At 42.3% G+C, this 26,441-nt stretch overlaps 1 protein-coding gene across 1 annotated transcript in view; it reads right to left on the reverse strand.

Annotated features, from left to right (window-relative positions):
- The window catches only part of PLS1 (plastin 1), a 49,905-nt gene that overhangs the window by 13,678 nt on the left and 9,786 nt on the right, over positions 1 to 26,441 (reverse strand). Inside the window, exons 4-10 of the mRNA XM_077826351.1 lie at positions 23,622 to 23,754; positions 22,545 to 22,626; positions 19,758 to 19,923; positions 18,898 to 19,040; positions 17,150 to 17,245; positions 12,608 to 12,803; positions 2,998 to 3,076 (exon numbers count right to left, since the gene is read on the reverse strand). Coding sequence (XP_077682477.1) covers positions 2,998 to 3,076; positions 12,608 to 12,803; positions 17,150 to 17,245; positions 18,898 to 19,040; positions 19,758 to 19,923; positions 22,545 to 22,626; positions 23,622 to 23,754 — 895 coding nt within the window. The remainder of the gene's footprint in view (positions 1 to 2,997; positions 3,077 to 12,607; positions 12,804 to 17,149; positions 17,246 to 18,897; positions 19,041 to 19,757; positions 19,924 to 22,544; positions 22,627 to 23,621; positions 23,755 to 26,441) is intronic.

The raw sequence follows: 26,441 nt of genomic DNA on the forward strand, positions 1-26,441 counted from the left end.
TGGTTTTCAAAGCTTCTCTGATGCGTACCGTGCCCTCCTGTGCTCTTCTAACCGCCCTGGTGTCTGGCTACGCGTAACCAGTAGCCAACCTCCCACCCTGCCATAAACGTCTCTCTCTTACTCTCACAGATATTGTGGAGAACACAGCAAGCAGTAATAACAGTGGGAATATTGGTTTCGCTGAGGTCTAAGCGAGTCAGTAAACTGCGCCAGCATGCCTTTAAACGTCCAAATGCACATTCTACCACCATTCTGCACTTGCTCAGCCTGTAGTTGAACAGCTCCTGACTATTGTCCAGGCTGCCTGTGTACGGCTTCATGAGCCATGGCATTAAGGGGTAGGCTGGGTCCCCAAAGATACATATAGGCATTTCAACATCCCCAACAGTTATTTTCTGGTCTGGGAATAAAGTCCCTTCCTGCAGCTTTTGAAACAGACCAGAGTTCCTGAAGATGTGAGCATCATGTACCTTTTCCGGCCATCCCACGTTGATGTTGGTGAAACGTCCCTTGTGATCCACCAGAGCTTGCAGCACTATTGAAAAGTACCCCTTGCGGTTTATGTACTCGCCGGCTTGGTGCTCCGGTGCCAAGATAGGGATATGGGTTCCGTCTATGGACCCACCACAGTTAGGGAATCCCATTGCAGCAAAGCCATCCACTATGACCTGCACATTTCCCAGGGTCACTACCCTTGATATCAGCAGATCTTTGATTGCGTGGGCTACTTGCATCACAGTAGCCCCAACAGTAGATTTGCCCACTCCAAATTGATTCCCAACTGACCGGTAGCTGTCTGGCGTTGCAAGCTTCCACAGGGCAATCACCACTCGCTTCTCAACTGTGAGGGCTGCTCTCATCTTGGTATTCATGCACTTCAGGGCAGGGGAAAGCAAGTCACAAAGTTCCATGAAAGTGCCCCTACGCATGCGAAAGTTTCACAGCCACTGGGAATCGTCCCAGACCTGCAACACTATGCGGTCCCACCAGTCTGTGCTTGTTTCCCGAGCCCAGAATCGGCGTTCCACAGCATGAACCTGCCCCATTAGCACCATGATGCATGCATTGGCAGGGCCCATGCTTTCAGAGAAATCTGTGTCCATGCCCTGATCACTCACGTGACCGCGCTGACGTCGCCTCCTCGCCCGGTATCGCTCTGCCAGGTTCTGGTGCTGCATATACTGCTGGATAATGCGTGTGGTGTTTAATGTGCTCCTAATTGCCAAAGTGAGTTGAGCGGCCTCCATGCTTGCCTTGGTATGGCGCCACACAGAAAAAAGGCGCGGAACAATTGTCTGCCATTGCTCTGATGGAGGGAGGGGCAACTGACGACATGGCTTATAGGGTTGGCTTCAGGGAGCTAAAATCAACAAAGGGGGTGGCTTTACATCAAGGAGTATTTCAGGCAGGACTTCACGGAGGGTTCCAATAAGAAATGGTGCACCTAAGTTATTGTTCTTATTGGAACAATGAGGTTAGTCTGGCCTCTGATTGATACATGGCTAGATTTACCTTGCTGCACCTTCTCTGTGAGTGACTGCAGTGTGACCTAGAGGAATGAGTCCCCTAGACAGGGGAGAGGGGGAAGCAAATGAGTACAAAACAAATCTGGTCTATTTCTTGTTTTGATCCACTCCATCTATCTTTTACATCTTTGGCTGGCAGCAGACGGTGCAGAAGGACTGCAAGCCATCCACATCTCCTGGCTGCTCGGCAGAAGACGGTGCAATACGACTGCTAGCCATCCTCATCTCTTGCCTGCCCGGCAGAAGATGGTACAGTATGACTGCTAGCAATCCGTATTGCCCGCCTGCACACCATAAGACAGTTCCATAGGACTGACTGCAGGACTAAAGAGAATGACCTGGTCAAGTCACTCCAAACTTAGTCCCTGCGCCCATGTCTGTCCAGGCGCTCCCGGCCAATGCGGCCAGGAGCACCTCGGACATGACGATGACAGCTACCAGTCATATTGCACCGTCTGCTGCCAGAAGGCAATGGGTTGCTGCTACTGTGTAGCAATGCAGTACCGTGTCTGCCAGCACCAAGGAGACATACTGTGACGGTTACCTGAGTGGGCTCCATGCTTGCCATGGTATGGCGTCTGCACTGGTAACTCAGGAAAAAAGGCGCGAAACCATTGTCTGCCCTTGCTTTCACGGAGGGAGGGAGGGAACGGGGGCCTGACGATATGTACCCAGAACCACCCGCGACAATGTTTTAGCCCCATCAGGCATTGGGATCTCAACCCAGAATTCCAATGGGCAGCGGAGACTGCGGGAACTGTGGGATAGCTACCCACAGTGCAACACTCCGGAAGTCGACGCTAGCCTCGGTACTGTGGAAGCACTCCGCCGAGTTAATGCACTTAATGCACTTAGAGCATTTTCTGTGGGGACACACACACTCGAATATATAAAACCGATTTCTAAAAAAACGACTTCTATAAATTCGACCTGATTTCGTAGTGTAGACATACCCATAGTATAGTCATCCACCCCACAACAGCTGCTTATGCTATGGAACCAGAGAAAAGTGTCAGAGTTGGATGTAAATTTCCTGACATAGTTGACATTCACTTTTATCATTTAATAGTTAACACTAATTCTCATAACATGTTTTGCTTGTTGCACAAACAGAAATACCATTGTATAGTATGAAACCCTTTTCTCTCAGAACAATTAACACTTACCTACTCTTAATTCCTGACATTCCATATCAGGTTCTAGGTAACACCTAAACCAAATGTTTTAGACTAGCCAGTGCCCTACTTGCAAAACTCACTGCAATAGGCTCAGTACTTGATTTTTGCTTTTTAAAAAAATATTAAGTAATGCTGTTTTCTATTATTTATAGTTCTCTTGGAAATGCAGCTTCACTTTCTGGATATTGTGTTTGTGGGGTTTTCCAGTGAGACATAAATATCTATTTAATTGCATCTAAAAGAGCTAATGACTAAATCAATAACTAAATAAAAATCAGAACTCAAAGTTTTACCTGTACAAGTGGTTAATATATGGGTTTACACCCAGAGAATTCATCCAGTTCCGGAATGTCGTCTCTTCCTTACTTTCTCCTATAGCAATAGATGTAATCCATATTAATGACTTGGAGAAGATGTCTTAAGAGGCCAGGTTTAAATCATTTATACACATACAACACCAAAAGTTATTCTAAATAGTTCCTATGGTACAATTTTTTTCTTGAAAATGAGTGTATCTTTTCTATAGGAATAATCTCTGTTGGCCAAGGGATTGAGAAAGTCCTGACACACTCAAGATCTCTGGATTCTAGACACAAGGCCAGACACATCACAGGGAAGACTATGAAAATATATTTTTCTATAAAAATGTTTTTCCATACAATACAATATCAGACATATTATTGGTTTGTATTTTAGACATTTAAGATTTGTATTGTGGAGCAAGTGCAGAGGAGTAATAGCAATGTTAATGATCAAGTGAAATCCAACAGAAGATAGTTTGGTTGATACTGTGATAAACAGCATGTTTAAATCTGTTTTAAGTTGCATCTGTCTGTCAAAGGTATTTCTAGAGCACCTATTGTCATGGTATCTTAATTCCTTAAAGACAGTACAACTTCTGTCCTCTCTGCAGAGAGCCCCAATATTTGCTGCTTCTACATACAGTACAGTAACTCCTCACTTAACATTGTAGTTATTTTCCTGTGGTGGGGTAGTCACCCCACCTCCTAAGAAAAGGGCTGGAACAGGCCTTTTAAGGCTGTGCAGACCAGCAGCCAATCAATAAAGGCCTGTGGAGGGCTGATCAGGGAAAGGAAGAGGCAGCTGATCAGGGCTGGGTGAGGCTCTATATAAAGGCGGCCTAGCAGAGAAGAAGGCAGTTTTTCCCTGACTAGTGAAGGAGAAGGACAGGCTCCTGAAGCAAGGAGCCAACACCTTGGACAGAGCACTGCTGGGCAGGCTTGGGGGAGCAGGAGAAGGCTCCAGCCCTGTTACCTGCTAGGCTGCAGATCCTGCTACAAAGGGCTAAGAAGGTGCACAAGGCCATAGGGGAAGTAGCCCAGGGAAGAATAGGTGGACAAGAGGGGAACAAAGGAGGGCAGAAAGAGGCTTCTGCTAGAGGGTCCCTGGGTTGGGACCCAGAGTAGCAGGTGGGCCTGGGTCCCCCCCGTTCCCTTGCACCTGGCTATGGAAGACAGTGGCCAACATGGACTGCAACTTGCCCCTGAGCTAAGGGGCTAGAATTTGAGTTCTGGTTGGCCATTGAGGCCAAATACTGCTGTTAATGCCCCCCCCCCTTGGAAGGGGGTGCTGCCGGAGGGCAGTGTCCTGAAGTGGACACTGCCAAGCGGGGAGCAATGTGGGTCCCAGGGCAGCAGAACAGACAACGGGCAAGACACCACGCACTGAGGATGCTCTGCAGCAGGCAGAGCTAATTCCTGGAACAACCAGTGGGAGGCACCAGTGGTGGTGAGTCTTGACCCCATCACAGTTCCTGAAAAATGCAACTTTAAGCAAAATGATGTTAAGTGAATCCAATTTCCCCATAAGAATTAATGTAAATAGGGCGGGTTAAGTTCCAGGGAAACTTTTTTGTCGGACAAAAGAGGTGTTATATATATATATATATATATATAATATATACACACAGTATAAGTTTTAAACAATTTAATACTGTACCCAGTGCAGATGATTGTGAAGCTTGATTGTGATGGTGGAGTCAGAGGGTGGGATATTTCCCAGGGAATGCCTTACTGCTAAATGATGAACTAACAATTGGCTGAGCCCTCAAGGGGTTAACTCGTTGTTAATGTAGCCTCACACTCTACAAGGCAGCAGGAATGGAGGGAGGGAAGACAACATGGCAGACAGATGCACACAGTGTGTGTGAGAGAGAGATGCGCATTTCCCCTTTAAGTACTGGAAACTACTCTTAAGTACACTGCCTTGTTAAGTTAATCAGCAAGCTGAGACCGTAGCAGCTGCTGCCAGGAAGCTCCCTCTGTCCGTAGCCCTGTCGTGTGTCCCCCCCTGCTCTATGGAGATGGAGTAACCGGGAGCAGGGGGACACCCTGATATTAGTCCCCCTCACCTCCCCCTCCCCAGCAAGCAGGAGGCTTGGGGAGCAGCTCCAAGGCAGAGGGCAGGAGCAGCACGTGGCAGTAGGGGAGGGACAGCTGAACTACAGGCAATTGATAGCCTGCTGGGCAGCTGCTGCACAGGGAACTTAGGGGAGCGGGGAGCTGATGGGGGGGGGAGGGGGGGCTTCTGGCCCACCCTGGTTCCAAGCCCCCACCAGCTAGCTGCAATGGGCTGCTCTTCCTGCAAGCAGTGGACAAAGCAGGTGGCTGCCAAACAACCTTAAAGTTGTGCAATGCTCCCTTATAAACGAGCATGTTCCCTAATTGATCAACAATGTAACAACATTAACCGGGACAACTTTAAGTGAGGAGTTACTGTACTTCCCCAGCAGGAGCTCAAAGCACTGGGGACATGATCCTTGCCCTTGAGAGACTTTTCCAGTGCAATAGACCTCACTTTTTCAGTTTGCATGGCTACAGACTTAATATGACAGCATTGCATTGGTGAAGATGTCTTCCCAACGATGAGGGCTAGATCCTTCTTGCAGTTTTAAATGGCAACTTTGCTTCTGGAGAATCCAGAAAATTCTGTGGAAAGACAAATCTGCGCTTTCCACAGATTTGAATTGTCCTCATTTACCTTGATGACTAGTACCTAGTCATCATTAAGGCTGCTTTCCCACTCTGACAGAATGATTTACCAGTCTACTGTTTTTCCCTGCTACTTGTGGAGCTACCCTTCCCATGTGCACTCTTTTATTTCCCTACTTCCTCTCTCATTAATCTTTGTTTATTGACCAGGAAGTACCTGGTATTCAATACTTTTCCTTGTGTACCTCTTCATTAAACATCTGTTACACTACTGCTGATATAATACAGCACATGCCATTTGCTTTTCAATAAATAGCACATTTAAGAAATAACAAACACCTATGTGCCTGGAAAATACTTATTATTCTATTAGGATGATCGACAGTACACAAGTTAGAGCTTTTTTCCCCCCACTCAGGGATGTTTTTATTTAAGAAAGATTCACTATTAAACAAACAAAAAGCAAATCAAAGCTTTGTTCAGATGCTGCTGCATTCAAGTTCTGTGACTCGGGATAGTTCATGTTACTGAGTTTGTTCAAACTGAGTTAAACAACAGCAGAAGAATCTCATTTGGTCTTGTAATTAGAGCTGGACAGAGGACAATTCCATTTTGAAACAACGTTAGAGGTTTTGAAATTTTTTTTCATTCTCCATTGGAACAAATTCAACACCTTTCAGATGTTTTTTTGCAAAATGGAATTGTGTCAAAATGACCATCAGATTAGAAAGGTCAGGTTTTTTTATTCAGGTGTTTCTCCAGTCAACAGTGACAAGAGAGCCCCAGATCTCAGAAACCTGTCCATTAAAACGTCAAAAATGATACATCTCTGTGAAACGTGTCAGCTTTGATGATACAACGTATTCCGACAAAGTATGTTTAGTCAAAAATGTTCTAACCGGCTCAAATTGTAATTAGTATTGGGATCAATTTTAGGCACATGGGAAATTTACAAGACTCTCATTCTACAGCATATTTTTTAAATTTCGGGGGCTTTCAGTCATGTGTAATTCAGTATTCCTGGTTTCACTTTCAAACTTATGGTTACTAATAAAAACCTACCCCAAAAAAAGAAGCAATTATTAATAAATGTGTGCTAAAACAAAATGGAAACTATTTTAACACTCAACCCATTCCCTGCATTTCTGTCATCATTTCTTGTCAATTTCATAGCTGAAGGAATAAGTGGGAGGCTAAATGATGCCAAAAAGATGCCAGATTAGGTCTAAACAATTTGATCATACAACAGGACATTTATTTACAACTTTCCAATATTTTTCTGTTAAAAAAGCTCAAAACTAGAAAGACTACATATTAAGAACATAAGAATGGCCATACTGAGTCAGACCAATCGTCTATCTAGCCCAGTATCCTGTCTTCCGACAGGGGCCAATGCCAGGTGCTTCAGAGGGAATGAACACAACAGGCAATCATCAAGTGATCCACCCCCTGTCATCCACTCTCAGCTTCTGGCAAGCTGACAAGTACTAATTTAAGGAGAATAGGAATGATATATTCTGGACTTAAATCCCTTTTTGGATTAGTGGAGATTTTAAGACTTACCGATCTCTTGGTTAGTTTGGGGTAACTAATCAATTCCTGACTGAAATGTAGGACATTGGTCCATTCCCAAGACACAAGTCAAATGCTTCCAGGAAAACATACTAAGGAAACATAGATACTAAAGGAAATATTGAGCAATTCCACTCACATTGAGAATCTTAAAGAGCATGCTGAACGCTGTCAAAAGAATCCAAACCAGACAAATAGGAGCAATAGCGTGCAAGTTGGAAAGTGCAGTTCTGACTAGTAGGAATTCAGGAACTAAAAATAGCTTACTATATTTAATATGCCACTCTAAAAAAGATCCTTTATGATGCATCACCTAAGAATTCTTAAGTTTTCCAGATGGCTGAAAATTGACCAGCCATTTTTCCATTTCCTTGTTAAAAAAAATACCTTGTGAACAACTGTAGGGGCATATGTTCTGCTACATGGTGCAAAAGAAAGTCAAATCATGGAAAATCCACAGAAATGGGGCATGGAGCCATCCAGAGGAGAAAGATGGCCATGAGGTAGCTTCCGTCATATCACACTGCCACTTCTCTCCTCTCTGACAGCATTGTACTACTCAGCTGAGTGAGGAGTAGCCAGGAGGATGGTCATAGGTGTCCAAGGAATAGCTATTTAGCATGGTACAGTTCTCTCTCTCAGTGCAGCAGAACTTTTGGTGCAATTTGCATCATAAGTTACTATTGCCCTGAGCAGAAATAATTTCCCCTCTGTGGCTTTAACAGCCCATGGAAGGAGTATGAGCTGCCAGTTGGCCAGGCAGTGACAGCACAGCAGAGACAAAAGGCATACTGGGGGAAACATGGATAGGCCATGTTTCATTGGACAGAGATTTTTAGGACTCAGCCTTCTATGAGAAATGAAAGCCCTGCCTCCAGTTGTTTTACTTTCCTGACAGATCCCACTCCCAGAGAGCATGATGCAAAAGAGCAGTAGCCTAATAAAGGCCATGCAACTATGGGGGTCAGTGCTTTTCTTCTGTGCAGTTTTATATGGGAAGGAGAGCATCTTGAAAGGGCCTGTCCTTTGTCCCTATACATACAGATCACCACAGAGATTAAGCATTATCCAGTACATTGAAAGGAAGACCGAATTAATGCTCAGCCAGCTTTCATTAACTTAAACTCAAACAACACAGGAAAGGACAGGGATGACTACACTCTGCTCTTTTAGGGCAGAAATAATGGGAAATATTGGGAAAATATGGGAAAATAATGGGGAAAAAAACTAGGGGGAAATAATCACTAGTAGGAAGGGGAGGAATTTAAAGCAGGAAAATGAAGCCTTTCCTGAAGGTGTATAGTTGAAGTTTCAACCACCCTCCAGCCAACTTTTCCTAGGCTTTAGATCCTGGATCTTGGAAGGGTCCCACTGTGTGGGTAATACCCACACAATTCTGTTGAAATTCCACAGAAAGAAGCTAGATGGCATTTGTATTGAATTGAGGAAGTCTTGCCCCCATGTTATAAATGCATTATGTTGTATCTGGGTTTTTCATGATTGTGACGGCATATTAAAACAAAGACAGCAGTGTAAGAACAATACAAAACCAACCAGGAGAAAAGTGGTTATAGTAATAGAAAAATCAAAAAGGTTTCAGGACAAATACATTTATGGAGTATAGAAAAGTACTTAATACAGTACCTACATTAGGAGGGGTCAAATCTGCATTTCATGAAGCAAAATAGGAAAGTGTTATAAATTATGAGTCAGATTATGACAGCCATCAATGACAAAACTATAAAGAAATGAGTGTTTTATCTTTTATATAACAATGCCGGGAGAAAAACAATACTGGTGTGAATGATGCTCATACTACAGTATTCAAGGGAAAATGAAGATCAGAACAAAACACTACCAATAACACCTTCTATTTGAAATATAGTTATTTTGATTATGCAAATTTATGTGACTGCATAGTTTTATTATAGAAAGGGAAAAGAGAGAGTTGATCATTGCCATGATATAAATAACAGCATTAGGATTCTCTACAACTCTATAATATTCATTTTAGAGATGAAAAGTGTCAGGCAACTTTAACTCACATTACAAGACCTTGTATTCAGTTACTTATAATTTTTCCAAATTTTAACTGGTAAGGCTGAAATTTTCCATGCCAGATCTCTGGCTTGATCTAAATATTTTTGTAAAGTTTCAGCAAAATGATTCAACTATTTCTGAGCATGAGGTTAGAGAAAATGTTTGTCCATGTTAAAGTTGATACAAACCATTTCAGTGAGAGAAGCTCTAGCATCTCCATGCTTTGGTACAGAGACTTGAAATTTGGCAGAGGTGTTACATTAGCATGAGGGATGTGCCTTGTGCCATCCATGCAAAAATCCACCTGAATATGGCCAAGTTTTGAGTCTCTGAAAACTGCAACTCATTCAAGGTTTGTTAAAGTTTGGCAGCATTACTCTCTGAAGATTCTGACTGCATTGAGCATATTCCATCTCCACAAAGCTCCTACATGCCAACTGCACTGAGCATGTGCCCTCCCTATGGAATGACTAAGCATGCTGCATCTCAAGTCTTGAGGGAAAGAGTAGGACTTCTCCTGCAAATGTTCCTTCTGGGTGTCAAGGATAGCTGTGGTGCCAGACACTAAAACTGAGAAGAGGGAGACTGTATCTTTTCTGCTCTCAGTGCCCCCATGGTTGCCCGCCGGACAGCCTGGAGGAGAAGAAAGCAGCAACCTGACATGCTGGAATGCAGTGGGTGAGAAGTGGGGAGAAACACAGAGAGGCAACCGGAGACAGAGGGGCAGAATGACAAATCCAGGTTGTGGGAGATAGGAGAAATGAGGGTCAGGGACAGGCTAGGCATGATGGGAGCAGAAAGGAACAAGAACTTGTAGTGGGAAAACAGGAGCAGAGAGAGGGATAGAGGGACAGTCTGGAGGAGATAGGGCAGAAGGGTCTCTAATCACTAGAGTGCACTCCCCTTCAGAACCAGGAATAGAACTCAGTATTCTGGAGCCTCAGTGTTCTTCTGCTGTGAGCAAATACTTTTGCTACTTTTGTATATAATTATATACAATATTAGAGATGGACCTGAATTCACACATCCCCAAACTTTGGGGGAGTATGGATACAAAATCCAGCCTCAAATGTCCCAGTTGACACCTATCACTATAATGGACTAAATCAAAACCTCAGATCTTGACATCCTCACTCTATGGGTCTGGATCTGAATTCTGTAGCTTTGGGCCATTTAATATACACATTAATCTCAGAAATTAGGAAGTAGCCTGCTGCCTATAACAATATAAAATTGAGGTATAGCAGAATGCGGTTTTATATTGGTGGGCTTCATATCCCGTTATAGACAGTGGCAGGGATGGGGAGAAGCCTTATATGACCAATCTATAGGCAAAATTCATTACTCAGTTCTATTCACTACTGATTTAAACTATACCTGAGATCCATATTCTTGTTCACATTTACATGTAATTCATGTTAAATAAATTTCTTAATCATGTGGCACTTTGGGCCTGGGTGGCAGGAGGAGCCCCTCTCTGGGGAGGCTAGCCCCCAGTTCTGCCCCTTCTGCCCACGCCCTCTCCACGGCCAGAACCTCACGACCCCCTCCCCCACCCCATGCAGCCAGAGCCACTAGCCCCTCCCCCAAGCTGCAGGAGCTCCCTCCCACCGCAGGAGCCCCAAGCCCTCCCCCACCTGCCTGGAGGAGCCCTGGGCCAGCCACAGCCTGGAGTGCCCCCCCTCTTGTCTAGACGAGCCATAGGCCAGCTGCAGTTCAGAGCGCTTGTCCTGCCCGCCGCCCAGAGGAGCCCCAGCCGGGCTGGCTGAAGCCCCGAGCGGAGGAGCCCCACAGGACTGGCCAAAGCCCCGAGCCCCCCCCCCCCCCCCCGCCCCCTCACACACCTGCCTGGAGGAGCCCTGGGCCAGCCGCAGCCCAGAGCCTCCCCTGCCCCCGCCCCCGCTCCCCCACAGCGCCCAGCGGAGGAACCCTGGCAGGACTGGCCAAAGCCCCAGGCGGAGCCTCCCCTGCCTAGAGGAGCCCCGACTGGGCTGGCCAAAGTGCCGAGCCAAGCCTCTTCTGCCCAGAGGAGCCCAGGGCTGGTTGCAGCCACGCCGTGCCTCCCCTCCGCAGACCCTACCCACCCACCGTCCAGGAGAAAAGTGTCTGTAGAAGATGCTTCTGATATGCTCCATGCAGCAGCAGGTCCGGGGTGGCTGAGGAGGCGATATGTGCTTCAGCCTCCCCAGAACCTGCATGGGGCATAATAAAGCAAAAACTTCACTGCCAAACCACACAACCAGGGGTCCAGCGACTGCAGCAATGCCGGGGGAGGCAGCGCCTCCCCATGCCTATTAAATCTGCCGCCCATGACTTTAGGCCTTATTTTGCTCTTGGATAGAAGCAACCATCTCCAATGGACTTTAATAGCAATTCTTGGCCCCTTTGTGTTTAAAAGTGCTGGAAAATTAAATGGAATTCTGTTTGTGATGTGAAGGGCCACTAGGACAAAAATTTTAGAATATGCTTGTCTTTACTCTACCCTGTTAAGAGAATAGTGCAGTTCTGCTACATCTATTACCCTGTTCCTAAAAGAAAGTCCTGATAATGTGCAATGAAATGTTTGTATAAAAAAACCCTGAGAGTGCAGTACAACACCAAGATACCAAGCACTTCTTGGCATGCAACCCAGGTAGTGGTATTGGCATAAACCATGGAGGAAGCCACATGCCCTCCTTCCCAACCAGAGTATAAACATCATGCTCATGGTAATCTCATAGGAAGGGGTGGGGGGGATCCTCAGGAACTCATGGGGGGCGGAATTTTGTTCTCAGCAAATGAAGTGGTTGAAGGTTATTCAGGAATCAGGATTTATCTACAATACAGAGACTTTGCTGCTATAGCTATGCCGGTATAGAAATATCAGTAACAGCACCTAATGGAAAGGTGGCATATGCTGACAAAAGGAGTTTGCTGGCATAGCTATGCTACCTCCCCGAATGACATTAACTATGCTGACACAAGCATTCTTCTGTCAGAATTGTTGCATCTGCACCAGAGGAGATGCTGGCATAGCTAAATTGGCTGGGCAGGGTGTGGGATTGTTTCACGCTCCCAACCAACATAGCTATCCTAGAAACACTTAAGAGTGTAGACCAAGCTTTTAATCGGCCTTTTGTCAGGGCCAGCACCAGTGAGGGAAACTCCACATTCTGATATCTGGAATGAGGGAGGTTCCTACAACAAGCTAATACTTGAAAAACTAATTGTAGTTTTATATATTAGTGTTTACATAGGCACAATCATATGGGGACAATCCAGTCAGAAGACCTAACTTCTATGTGTTATGCACACTCTCTAATGTTCTTATTTATCACTAGTACAGGTTGAAAGAGCTCACCTTCTAGTAAATTGAGATCATACATGGAACTGTCAGGCTTGTGCAGGGATGGGTATGTGTTAAACAGATTTGCAACAAAAGCCAAGTTAAGTTTAGGGTTGCCTGCAACTACATCAGCTGGAGTAACAAACTGTCTGCAGCCTAGTTTGTCTGCCTGCTGAAGCATATATTCAGCCCTCTTCAAGTCATTTTTCTCCTAGAAAAGAAAGTTAAAAAAAGAAAAAGAAAAAACATTTTTAATGAAGTTTGGCTTTTCAGGTTCTTTTTTGTTTCTCTGGACTCTCATCTTAATTGCATCATAATTAAAGATTAGGCGCAGCATACAATATGTGGATGTAGACCTTGTTCAGAATGAAGGTATTTTTGGGACCTTTTTCATAAGGTGACAATCTATCATCCTTTTTTCTTCTAAAATATAATCAAACACTTGTTGAATCCTCTTAATTGCCATAAAGTTAGCGAACATAATCTAAAAAGAAAAGGAGTACTAGTGGCACCTTAGAGACTAACCAATTTATTGGAACATAAGCTTCCGTGAGGTGCTTCTAAGGTGCCACTAGTACTCCTTTTCTTTTTGCGAATACAGACTAACACGGCTGCTACTCTGAAACCTGAACATAATCTGACAATCAAAAATCATGTCATCAATTAGCGAGCAGTTTGTGTAACTTGTAGAAGGGGTTTTTGTTTGTTTGCATTATTCATTATTCATTCAATGAAGAATTCAGTCTACCCAACCCACATCATATGCAGCATGTAGATGTACATATAGTCCCAATAGTTACTGCTCATCTTTTGCTCAGATCACAGCCAATAAATATCCATGGCCATGTAGGCTGGGAAGCCATGGCTGCCACCCAAAATCCAAAAGAAAAAACAGGGGTCTCCATCGCAGAGCTTTGGCACAGGAATAGCTTGAGGGAGAAGAGAACTCCTATAAAGTGCTGTGTATTTTTGTGTCACTTGGTAGCTGATTTTTTTAATTCTTATTTTATTAATGGATTCATTCTTTTAATAGAAATCTTATGAAACTTGTTTTACAACTTAAAAAGAGATAAACTTAGACCAATTTATAATTGTTTATATACTATGGAAGTCCCTATAGCTGTACTGATGAGAACTGCTATCAGTCACTCTCTTCAACTTTGTGGTATTGATTACATATTGTGGCTGATGCTTTTCTACTATTCATCTTCCTTTTCTGGCTTGTCAGTTGGTGGTGTTTGCTAAAGTCTTTCATAATCTCATGTTTATATCCAAAATTCTGGTTTTCTTACATTTAAACATGTAACCTGTTTGTTAGTTGTAATTACCAAAACTCTGTGATATTAAACTTTTCTCCTTTTTCCTCATATCTGTTATCATTAGTTTAATTATCTTAATTTTTAGTTCAACATTCACTGTTGTTGAAAGGATTTCTCCCTTCCTTAGTATTCAAAAAAGTTCTCAAATTGTCAGGTTGATGATGACCCTTTTCCAGCAAACTTCAAAAAAGTTTCACCAGATTTCTAAATAGTTATCTTTTTCCTTCTCCCTTAAGGAACTCTGGCATGATTGATTTATTTTTCCGGTACTAGAATTTCCCCCACTTTTTTTGATACAAATCAGTAGTTCTAGGGGAGTCACTCTTCCTCAAAACCACCTTGCTATTGTAATTCTAGCAGCAGCAAGGAGATGAGTGATCAATACGTTTATGGCTTTCATAAGACGCAGCGTTTACCAGGACAATTTACTAAAAATACTAAGGAGTTATTTGACAGCTGACACCCTGTTATCCCCTTATAGAGACTCCATCAGCTTTCCAAAATGTCTGATTTTTCATAACAAATAATGAAATCCCACTTTCTATATTCAGCAACTCAGAACTCTAGGTCAGCTTGTCATTTTCTGAGAGGAGTCACTATAACGCTGATATAGGAGTAAGCCCATTGTACTCAGCAATAGAGTTGGTCAAAATATGCGGGGAGGCATAGAAAAAAATTCAAATTTTTGGTAGAAATGAATATTGAAATTTTTCAGCAGAAAACAAATATTTTGGTTTTCAGACAAAATATTGCAGGGTTATGGTATTTATTTTTTAACAAAAAAATTTTTTCCACAGAAAACAAAGTTTTCATGAAAAATTTCATTTAGCCAAAAACCCAATTTTCTGTCAAACAGTTGCAATGGAAATTTTTCAACTAACCTTATTCAGCACCCTCAAGAGGAGAAATGTTTTGACCCTCAGCTGGGTTAAGGCTCAACGGAAGGGTTCTGCACACTCCTGCCCCTTTGCTGTTGTGGCCTGAAGTTTCCCACACCCTCCATCATTGCTGATGAATGGAAGGGAACCTTCCTACCTCTGAATGCCATCCGATTTGAAGAAGCAACATGAGGATACAAGTCTTCATTCTTTTTCCCAGGCTGAGTTCCAGAACAGAACTGGGCAACCCAGTTAGAATTCTTCAGCTGGGGAAGAGAATAGAACCCAAGAATAGGATGCTAAGATGACATCTATATTTGGGAGACCTGACTGCAAAACAGTTTTCCCTGACACAGTTCCACCTTGTAAGGTAGAAGGCACTGTGACAGATATTGCAACCTCAGGCAATCTCTTGGACTATGTTGTATTAAGTTTATGAATGGTTTATGTATCACTGTAGGCCAGGGACTGCATGCAATTCGGGGGGGAGGGCAATCGGGAGGGAGGAGGGGAAGAGGGTTACCACCGCTCCTCCAGGAACTAGAAATAGTGGGGGTCCTGATGCCCAGACATGCCCAGGCAGATATATTACCCCGGTGTCTGACCATCTTCTCAGTATTTCACTGCAGGGTGTTGTGTGTGATGGTTATTAGATGTTTGTACAGGACAGTCTATTAGTTATGTAACATCTAGGATATTGCATTCCAAAACTGCAGGAAGTGAAATTTGGGGGGAGTGTCAGAGCTGACTCAATCAGCATTGAGAACAATTGACATCCATGGAGCCAGCCCCGTGTTTACTGTCTGGATCAGATGCAGTCTTGAGCATTTACAAAGATAAAAGAACTCCAGTAAAAGTCTTTGAACCCCTGGGTCTAGGAGACAATAGTCTGGAACTGTTTAAGAGAAGAAGAAAAGGCACATGATGCTATCCATTCCGAAGGAGACACTCTGCCAGTGGGAGTGTCTCATGAAAGGTGAATCCCAGCTTTTTCTGGATTGGACAAGTGCCGTACAGATTCATCGTTGGGTGAGAAATACTTTATTAGACAGGAAAGTAACTTATTAAGAAGGACAGGCTACAGATTGCATTTTATGGTTTTCTTTTAAATGTAAACCTCTGATTCCAAGCCCTTATACTTTCTTTTATTAGAAACTGTATCTCAAGCTCTGTTAAATAAACAAGTTTGTTTTTACTATGGACTCATCTAAGTGCCTTGTGCTAAAGAGGCTGTTGAACTGAGGTGAAACCAGTGAACTGGGGTGCACTGCTTCCATGGAGGCGGCGGATCGGTGTACATTGCTGGTGCCCAGCACATAAGGGACTGGGCGCTTGAGTGTAACACAGTGTGTAAATTGTTAGTCTGCACTGGGAAAGAGTAGGAGTGGAGCTCTTGTGTTGCCAGCAGCCAGTAATTGGGGAGGTTTTCCCATGGCTGGCACACCCAATCTCCTTCTTCATCCTGTGTGCAGCTGGTAGAAATTCCCACAGACAGCCTCAGTTAACCCTAAAAAGTGTCATAGGAGTGATTAAGGTGAATAACTTAGGTTGTAAATATCTCCGGAAAATTACCACTTCTGGTGAGACTTGCATATACTGGGTCACAGTAAGGTTTCCAGAGGCCAACAGGCAAAGGACTTTTGATATAAAAAGGCTGGGTTTAAACTGACCCAGGACAAGGCCTTCTTTCTGATTCAGGAAATGGACAGGACCTTCTGTCCACAGGGGACCCCAACCTTGCAGAAGTGTTGGAAAGACTTTTGCTAACTAGACCCCCATAAGACTGGTGACTCCTGGTAAGCTTAGTGTGTGTTTAAATCTATTTATGGTTTTTATTATTTTTTCTCTGATCTTTTCCCTTCAGAATAAAGATGCTTGCTTAGAAGTTGCTGTGTGGTAACTGGTAACTGCTGGCAATACACTATTCATAGACTTCAGAGAAAGCAAAGCACAGGCACCGGCCTTTAGGCAGACTAGCTTACTGGGGATATCACAGTGTAAGGCAAGGAGCTGTGCAGCCTTCAAATCCCCTGGTCAGAAAGAATGGGACAAGGGTCCCTGCTCAGACACAGGTGATGGCTGGAGACCTGAGATATAACTGGGCACTAAATGGACCATGTGGGCAGGAGGAAATACAGATACAGTTCCCCTGGAAACTGTGACAGGCACCTAATCATGTTTCAACATTATCCTGAAACTGTACCAATCCTGCAGAGTTCAAAGCTTTTTCATGGTTTCATTATGCTCCTGTCTGCACTACAAAATGGAACCATATTCTGGATGTAACCAAGTCTTTGGATATGTAGATGGGGTCTCTGTTAAATAGACATAGGTATCTTTTTGACCCTCAGGATACTTACATTAAATCCTGAAAGGTCAATGTTAATGGGAATTTCATCATCTTTGTCTCCTTTGAGTGCAATCTGATTCAGCAGGTGGTAGTAGGCTCTTGAATCCTAAAACAAACAATATAATAGTAGGGAATAAGCAAATATTTGCTCCTTTGAATATAGTATACTGCACTTAGGCTCTGATGCAAAGATCATTGAAGTCAATATGACTTGCACTGATTTCAGTGGATTTTGGATCAGGCCCTTAGTCAAGATCCACTTAATCAAGAAGTCCACTTCACTGAGACATTTCACATAGAATCAGTTTAGCCAAATGACATAGTGAATAGGAATGACTTCTGTTTAATCATGACAGAATAAAATTCTTCTTATTGGGAATGTACTAGCCAGTTCTAAGACTTAAAAGATATTTAAGGCAGATGTTAAATAGGAGTGAAATTCTAGCTCCAGTCTTTTGATACAAAAGATACTAAATAAAGTTTTCATAAAAAGAAAATAAAAATGAAATGATGTGGATCTCATTTTTATGAGTCAGAACAATATTTTAGTTAAGTCTTTTCAAACAGCTTTTTTTTAAAAATGGCCTTCTCTCTTAATAGGCCAATTAACTTGGACAATAGTTTGTGGACCAAGATGCCCCAGTTAAAAGGAGTCTATTTGTTTTATCATTCATTATATTTATTAGATACAATGTTCAATACATGTTTTTGCTTTCCCTGTTCCCTTACAAACAAAAAAGAAAGAGGGATAAACCTGTCTTTCTGATAAAAGCAGCAAATGTTAAAAATATTTAATACTTGTCCTGCATATTAAAGGTCATTTTGATTAGATTTGCACTCTTTCATTAAAAGAAAGCCAGTTAATTATTTTCTTTGTAAATAGTCTCTTCCCTAGTATTTCATAAAGAATACAAAGATAGCTACATAATTATCTTTAATGGTTATTCTGAAATTAGTGGAGGGAAGATGTCCATGGAATCCCCTCACTTATTACCCACAGGGAACACTTCCCCTTCACTTTTAATTTTAAAAGTGCTGTTGTCTCTTATTGGACTTAATGCAGCACCAAGCACACTTTATACTGCCTGGCTGATACTAGAGAAAGGAGAAGGATACATCTACCAGCTGCCACAGTGGAGCCAGAGTGTGTTTCAACCCCATGAAGTCAGTGAATTGAATCCGCAGCAAGGCACTGGTATGCCTCCTTTGTTGCAGGATTGGTTGGGACCGTAACTGGGAGGGATTTTCCTTGGATTGTGGGGCCAATAAGCACACCAGATGTGTCTTCTTTGGGAGTGGTCTCTTGACACCCCAAGCTGTGGTGGAGGGACAATCACCTATTGTTACAGATGAGCCAGATGATGGCTGAAAGCCACATTCTCCTCCTCACAAGATAACAAAGGTAAGTGAGGCCTCATGGGAAGGGTTAAAGGGCAAGGTGTAAAGTTGTGGATGGGAGTGTGCGATTCATCCCAAATGGTTCTAATTACAATTAGGAATTTCTGGATTCCTGAATATGGGCTGCTATTTGGGCTATGTGGAAAGTGCTTCGTTTGGGTTGTGTATCCTTAGTTGATACACAGCATCAGCAACTAAACAGTATAATCATGTGTGGTCAAAAGAATGCGCAGTGCTAGACACACTTGGTGAATATGTACCTATAAAAGCAGATCACTAATTCTGGTCTCAATCTTTTGTTTTTAAAAATATTACATTTTGGCATGACTGTATTCGCTTACTAGAGTGACAAATATATACCTTAATGTCTTCACTGAAGTTGTTGATTTTCTGCCATCCTGCATTGGCCAGATGATAGTTCACCCAACGTAGCAAGAGCTCTTCTGGGGAAAGTTTCAGTAGCTGCTCTAGTTCTTCCCCTTCATTTAGCAGAGCAATAAGAGCTAAAAGTGAATGTGAAAGAAAGCCGAATTATTGCTATCATGGTCACAAAACATTTAATCCCAAATTGCATACTTTATCACAACTGACACCAGAATAAGTATACTTTTATATGTACCTAGGAAGCCAGTGCCAATGGTTCCATCAAGGATGAGTAAAAGAAGATGTGCTTTAACTACAAGGGCCACACAGAAATTGATTAAATTATGTATTGATGAAAACATTAGTCATAAAGTGAAAGTATCAGCCCAATGTACTAACAGTAATTCTATGGTTTGAAAACAGCTGCATTAAATTAAATAGATAGCAGAAAGCTAGAAGCAGTAGAGGTAAGAGTTCTTTGAAAGATGGCCAGTGTAAAGTAGAATGATTTTAAGACAAAAGAAGTTAGAAGGACAGTATAATGTGAATTCAGGATATGGGAATGGCTGCAGTCTAAAAGTTTATGATAGTGGAGCACTGCAGAAGACAAACAGATGACAGGATGCCAAAGAAAATAATGCAAACACAACAAAGGTCAGTCAGATCTGGGACCAACAACCAACCAGATGGCAGGACTTCATATGTAGGGACATGACAGGGCTGGGCTTAAGGGAAGAACAAGTCCTGGACAGGAATGAAAGGTGAATTGAAAGGTGAATGAAAGCCGTATTGCTCCCGACGTCTGAAAAGTTGGAGGGAGGGAGAGAGAGAGCACCTGACATTACTTCCTTTCTTACCTTCATTTCTGGAGATCTCAATATCAGCAAAAAGACCAACTTTAATGATCTGCCACAAGAGACCTAATACCAAGTGTGGTTTTCCTTCTTTTAGATCTTGTGATCCAATGTTGACCACTGTACAGCCAATAGCTGATGCAGAATTCAGGGCAAGATTTAGATTTTCCTAATTGAAACATCAACATTAACTAAATTAGCCAGTCAGTTTGTTAGTTTTAAAATAGTAGTCACCACCTTTGTTTCTTTTGTGAGTTTCTAAAGTTACAAAAACCAGTGCATTAGATGAATACTCAGATTAGGTTTGGTAATTCACTAGAATGCAATACAAAATAGTAGCATTGCTCAAAACCTTGTCCCTCTCAGATTTTGGACGGCACTTCAGATTCTTAAATCTTGGGTTGAGTGCTGTAGCTCTTTTTAGAAATCTCACATTGGTACCTTCTTTGCATTTTGTCAAATCTGCTGTGAAAGAGTTTTTAAAACAAACATGTGCTGGGTCATCATCCGAGACTGCTATAACACGAAATATATGGCAGAATGCAGGTAAAACCCTGTAATACTAGTTACAAAAGTGCCATGCAAATGCCTATTCTCACATTGTAAATAAGAAGCAGGCAGCAGTATCTCCTGTAAATGTAAACAAATTTGTTTGTCTTAGCAATTGACTGAACAAGAAGTAGGACTTGTAGGCTCTAAAGTTTTACATTGTTTTGCTTTTGAGTGCAGTTATGTTAAAAAAAAAAGTCTACGTTTGTAAGTTACACTTTCACAATAAAGAGAATACACTACAGTACTTGTATGAGGAACTGAAAAATACTGTTTCTCTATCAGTTTTACACTGAAAATATTTGTAATTAATAATATAAAGTGAGCACTGTACACTTTGTATTCTGTGTTGTAATGGAAATCAATATATTTGAAAATGTAGAAATGTCCATAATATTTAATACATTTCAATTGGCTATTGTTTAACAGTGCGATTAATCACGATTAATTTTGAGTTACCTGTGATTAATTGACAGCCCTAGTTAAAAATTGATCCAGGCTCTCACCATCTCATGTCTAGATTATCGCAACATTGTTTTTTCTGGCCTTGACAAAAGCAGTCATGCCTCACTTGTATCCATTCAGAATACTGCTCCAAAGATAATTCTCGTAGCCCATCCTTTGACCATCTCAACCCTCTCTTGAATGCCTCCTCTGGTTCCACTTCCCTACTGCATCAAACATAAGCTTATTTTCTTCACTTTCAAGGCCCTTTTTGGCCAATCGCCACCCTACTTATCTCTCATTCACTATGGAACGCTTGATGCTAGCCTCCGCATAAGCTCCCATAAAGCTACCTCATTATCCTCCAAACTCCTCCTAAAAACTCTCCTCTGCCATGATGCCTACAATTAAAATTGACAATGGTTAAGCTGCTAATACCAGTGCCTTTCATGCTGACCAATATTGTCTCCTTGTAGGTTTCCTTGTACTCCATCTGTCTGCATCCATTTGTCTCTTGTCTTATATTTAGGCTGTAAGCTGTCTGGGAGCAGGGGCCGTCTTTTGTCTGTTTGTACAGTGCCTAGCACAAAGGAGTCCTGATCCATAGCTGTGGCTACTAGGTGCATGTTAATACTAAATAAACTAATTAATAATGAACCATGTCAGGGTGCTTCTTGTTTATCCAAAACACTATGTAAGCAATGTTTTGTCTGCATACTTACCTATGGTAGGTACTTATGTGGCCCTATCAGTCTAGTAACTGAACACTCGGTATGTAGTTCAGAAGTACAAAAAGGTGGTTTCAGACATTTTAAAAACATATTTAGTGCTCACTCTACCCCTACTTAAGAAACTACTGAAGATGGGCTTCCATAATGACTCCATCTTGGGGGGAAAAAAGATAACCACACAAAGAACAATTTACTTTGCTGATTATTTTCTATGGCTCATTTGCTCCAGTACTTTGCAATGCAGAGGAAAAACAAAAGCACAGAAATCACAAGAGAACTGAACAGTGGAGTACTCCTGGAGGGGAAATGTAACTGTGTGATACCTCTCCCTTACCACATAGGCACCTGCATCATGTAAGCTTCAGCAAGACCTTCAGAGACCTAGAAGAACCAGGAGAAGACACTGACTAATTAAGAGCCAGCAGGCCACTTAAGAAGGCTTGCTTGCAGCTGCTCAGGGGTAGTGCTGGGTGAGATTGAGATGGAGGAGGAACTAGCCCAGAGAGCCCAGGCCTTATTTTCAAGCGCTGCAACTGAGTACTTGCCTTTGTGGTTTTATCTGTTTCTTTAAAGATGCAGACAGCCAAATTCTGAGCTTGTTGTTTCTATTTAATTTTTGAGAGACGGACAACCAGCTTATGGCATGGGCCGCCCTACTTCTAGCAGGTGGCCCAATTTAGGATTTAAGACAGGGAACATCAGCAATCGTATGTTTGGCACTGCAGAGAGTGCTAAGAAGCAGCCTCACTTGTGACCCCTGGAAAGGGGAAAGACCAGGAAAGTAGAGAAGGTAGGTAGCAGCCAATGAAAATATTAAAGATCTAGAAGCTGAAAGGAGAAAGGTCAGCTCTGCATTTCATCAAGGATCAGTGTCCTATGGATCTCCAGGAAAACACAAGCCCATGCAAGCAAACAATGCCACCAGGCTGTCTGACACCTTGAAATCCACACATAGGGCCTGATCTGCTCCCATTTCAATCTACAGCAAAATTGCCATTTAAACAAACCTATAGGAATAGCCTTCTGTAATATAATTAGGTTGTGCCAGAAAAGATGCCATACTTACAGAAATAGTGAAAGGAGTGAGCTTCTTTTTATTAATAGCTCTTTCATCAATTGTATCTGGTTTGGATAAATTAATCATTTTGCTGGGGAAGAAAAAGTCAGAATTTATTCCATCTCTCCAAACAATGGTACTTCAAACAAAACATTAGCATCACTTTTTTGTGGTAAATCTAAAAGTGTTGCTTCATATATTGAAAGCACCAAGGTAAATTCCTATTTTTCCCCTTCAAAAACAACTTCCAATAAAACTAGAAACCATAAAACCTACATGGAAATAAGAAAGTGGAGTAGTCAGATTTATGCTTAGGAGTCCAGCTCTGATTGTACTGCTAACAAAGTTCTCGGGAAGATTCAGACAACTGCAGAATTGAATATATTTATGTTGAGAGCCACTGTAACATGAGAGTGTAAATCTTACAGCTAACATATTATACTTTTGTAGTGCCTTCCATAGAAGGATCTCAAAGCCCTTTTCTATTAATTAATAATGAATTAAGCCCTCAGTACTCCTGTGACACGGGCAAATACCAGTTTTACTAATTCAGAAAACTGCAGCAGAGAGAAATTGGAAGACATCCTGCAAATCTGTAACAGAGTCAAGAGTAAAACTCAGATCTTCTGACTGCCAGTCCTGTGATTTAACTACTAGACAATGCTTTCTAATATTAGAAACTGCAGAGATCTAATTATTTGTTAATGAGCATGATGGGAGGTACAATGATCTAAGTTGTGAAGAGTCTGATTATTCCTGCTATGTGCATTGATCAAGATGTAATTCCATTGGTTTAAAGTGGAAAACTCTCCAGCCAATCATATTTATAACACACACACAGTTATGCAAAGCATATCATTTTTAAATAGGACTCTTTAAATAGGTTACACTTAAAATATATATTCACTAAAGAAGGATTTATAGGAAAAGGATTTTCCCCAATCCTATGACTTGTTAGAAGTATTGATTAAGGGTCAAACCCTGGTGTTATTGAAATCAACAGCAAAACTTTCATTGATTTCAATGTGATCAGGATTTGACCTTCAGAGAACAACTTTCTTATTCTTTCTTTAGTTCTTGACTTACCAAAGCAGGATGCCATCTGCAAGTGACTTAAAAAGACTGGCATCTGATGGATTCATGGGAAGGAGATGCTTACAGTCAGGGTCATCTTTAAGAGCTTTATTTACCCAGTTAACAAAAGCAACTTTTTCTTCCTCTGAAAAACAAAAAAAATTAAAGACTGAGTGATCTAAGAGCCAGGACACCATTAAAATCTACTATTATTATGGTGGACAAAATTATTGAACTGTCCATAGAATATCACAATGCTACTTGCCAAGCAGAGTAATAAGGATAAAAGTATTATTAAAACTTATTACAGGAGTTCAGTGTCTCTGTGATTATGTTAAAGAGGAGTGGAATTAGTATATTTGAAATATGCCAGAGCTGAGCAGAGAGGACCTTGCTTAAATATGACAATAGACCAGTCTGCCCTACTCTGCCTTTTGGAAGCTGGCAGCACTTCTAAGAATTTGGTCTGAATTATTGTGTTGTATTTAACCTTAGGAGATTTATGGCCTGTTCTTGTTTAAAACACTTTAAAAGAGAGACCCTTTCCCTTTTCATATCTAGGGGATGTGTACAGAACTCATTACTTGCATCTAAGAATGCTTATTAAGCCCATAAACAATCAAGCTACAATATCTGTAACTTCACTGGGTTTTCAGTTTCCATATAGTGGGTGCCTGCTCCTGAGAGCTGAGCAGATTTTGTCTGAGGCCTTGTCTATTCTACCATGAAAAGAAAAGGAGTACTTGTGGCACCTTAGAGACTAACCAATTTATTTGAGCATGAGCTTTTGTGAGCTACAGCTCACTTCATCGGATGCATACTGTGGAAATGGCAGAAGACATTATATACACAGACACCATGAAACAATACCTCCTCCCACCCCACTCTCCTGCTGGTAATAGCTTATCTAAAGTGACCATCAAGTTGGGCCATTTCCAGCACAAACCCAGGTTTTCTCACCCTCCGCACAAACTCACTCTTCTGCTGGTAATAGCCCATCCAAAGTGACCACTCTCTTTAAAATGTGTATGATAATCAAGGTGGGCCATTTCCAGCACAAATCCAGGTTTTCTCACCCCCCCACCCTCCTCCAAAAACCACACACACAAACTCTCTCTCCTGCTGGTAATAGCTCATCCAAAGTGACCACTCTCCCTACAATGTGCATGATAATCAAGGGGGGACATTTCCAGCACAAATCCAGGTTTTCTCACCCCCCCCCACACAGAAACTCACTCTCCTGTTGGCAATAGCTCATCCAAACTGACCACTCTCCTTACAATGTGCATGATAATCAAGGTGGGCCATTTCCAGCATAAATCCAAGTTTAACCAGAACGTCGGGAGCGGGGGGGGTAGGAAAAAACAAGGGGAAATAGGCTACCTTGCATAATGACTTAGCCACTCCCAGTCTCTATTTAAGCCTAAATTAATAGTATCCAATTTGCAAATGAATTCCAATTCAGCAGTTTCTCGCTGGAGTCTGGATTTGAAGTTTTTTTGTTGTAAGATAGCGACCTTACTTCAATCTCTCTGGTCACGCAATCACAGACATGAAGGTCTCTATCTTACAACAAAAAAACTTCAAATCCAGACTCCAGCGAGAAACTGCTGAATTGGAATTCATTTGCAAATTGGATACTATTAATTTAGGCTTAAATAGAGACTGGGAGTGGCTAAGTCATTATGCAAGGTAGCCTATTTCCCCTTGTTTTTTTCTATCCTCCCCCCCCCCCCCCGACGTTCTGGTTAAACTTGGATTTATGCTGGAAATGGCCCACCTTGATTATCATGCACATTGTAAGGAGAGTGGTCAGTTTGGATGAGCTATTGCCAGCAGGAGAGTGAGTTTGTGTGTGGGGGGTGAGAAAACCTGGATTTGTGCTGGAAATGGCCCACCTTGATTATCATGCACATTGTAGGGAGAGTGGTCACTTTGGATGAGCTATTACCAGCAGGAGAGTGAGTTTGTGTGTGTATGGCGGTGGAGGGGTGAGAAAACCTGTATTTGTGCTGGAAATGGCCCACCTTGATTATCATGCACATTGTAGGGAGAGTGGTCGCTTTGGATGAGCTATTACCAGCAGGAGAGAGAGTTTGTGTGTGTGGTTTTTGGAGGGGAGTGGCGGGGTGAGAAAACCTGGATTTGTGCTGGAAATGGCCCACCTTGATTATCATACACATTTTAAAGAGAGTGGTCACTTTGGATGGGCTATTACCAGCAGGCGAGTGAGTTTGGGGGGGGGGGGGTGGAGGGTGAGAAAACCTGGATTTGTGCTGGAAATGGCCCAACTTGATGGTCACTTTAGATAAGCTATTACCAGCAGGACAGTGGGGTGGGAGGAGGTATTGTTTCATGGTCTCTGTGTATATAATGTCTTCTGCCGTTTCCACAGTATGCATCCGATGAAGTGAGCTGTAGCTCACGAAAGCTCATGCTCAAATAAATTGGTTAGTCTCTAAGGTGCCACAAGTACTCCTTTTCTTTTTGCGAATACAGACTAACACGACTGTTACTCTGAAACCTGTTATTCTACCATGGTAAGTCAAACTAAGGTACACTACTCCAGCTACGTGAATAACATAGCCGAAGTCGACATTGCTTAGGGCAACTTACTGCGGTGTCTACACCATGCTGCGTCAATGGGAGATGCTCTCTCATCGACTTACTTTACTTCTCTCGTTCCGGTGGAGTACCGGAGTCGACCAGAGAGCGCTCTGCAATCAATTTAGCAGGTCTTCACTAGCCCTTTCTAAATTGACCCCTGCTGCATCTATCACAGCAGCGTTGATCCCCGGTAATTGTAGACATGGCCTGAGACAGTTTAAATAT

The sequence above is a fragment of the Eretmochelys imbricata genome, chromosome 9 (assembly GCF_965152235.1).
Source record: "Eretmochelys imbricata isolate rEreImb1 chromosome 9, rEreImb1.hap1, whole genome shotgun sequence".
Lineage (NCBI taxonomy): Eukaryota > Metazoa > Chordata > Testudines > Cheloniidae > Eretmochelys > Eretmochelys imbricata.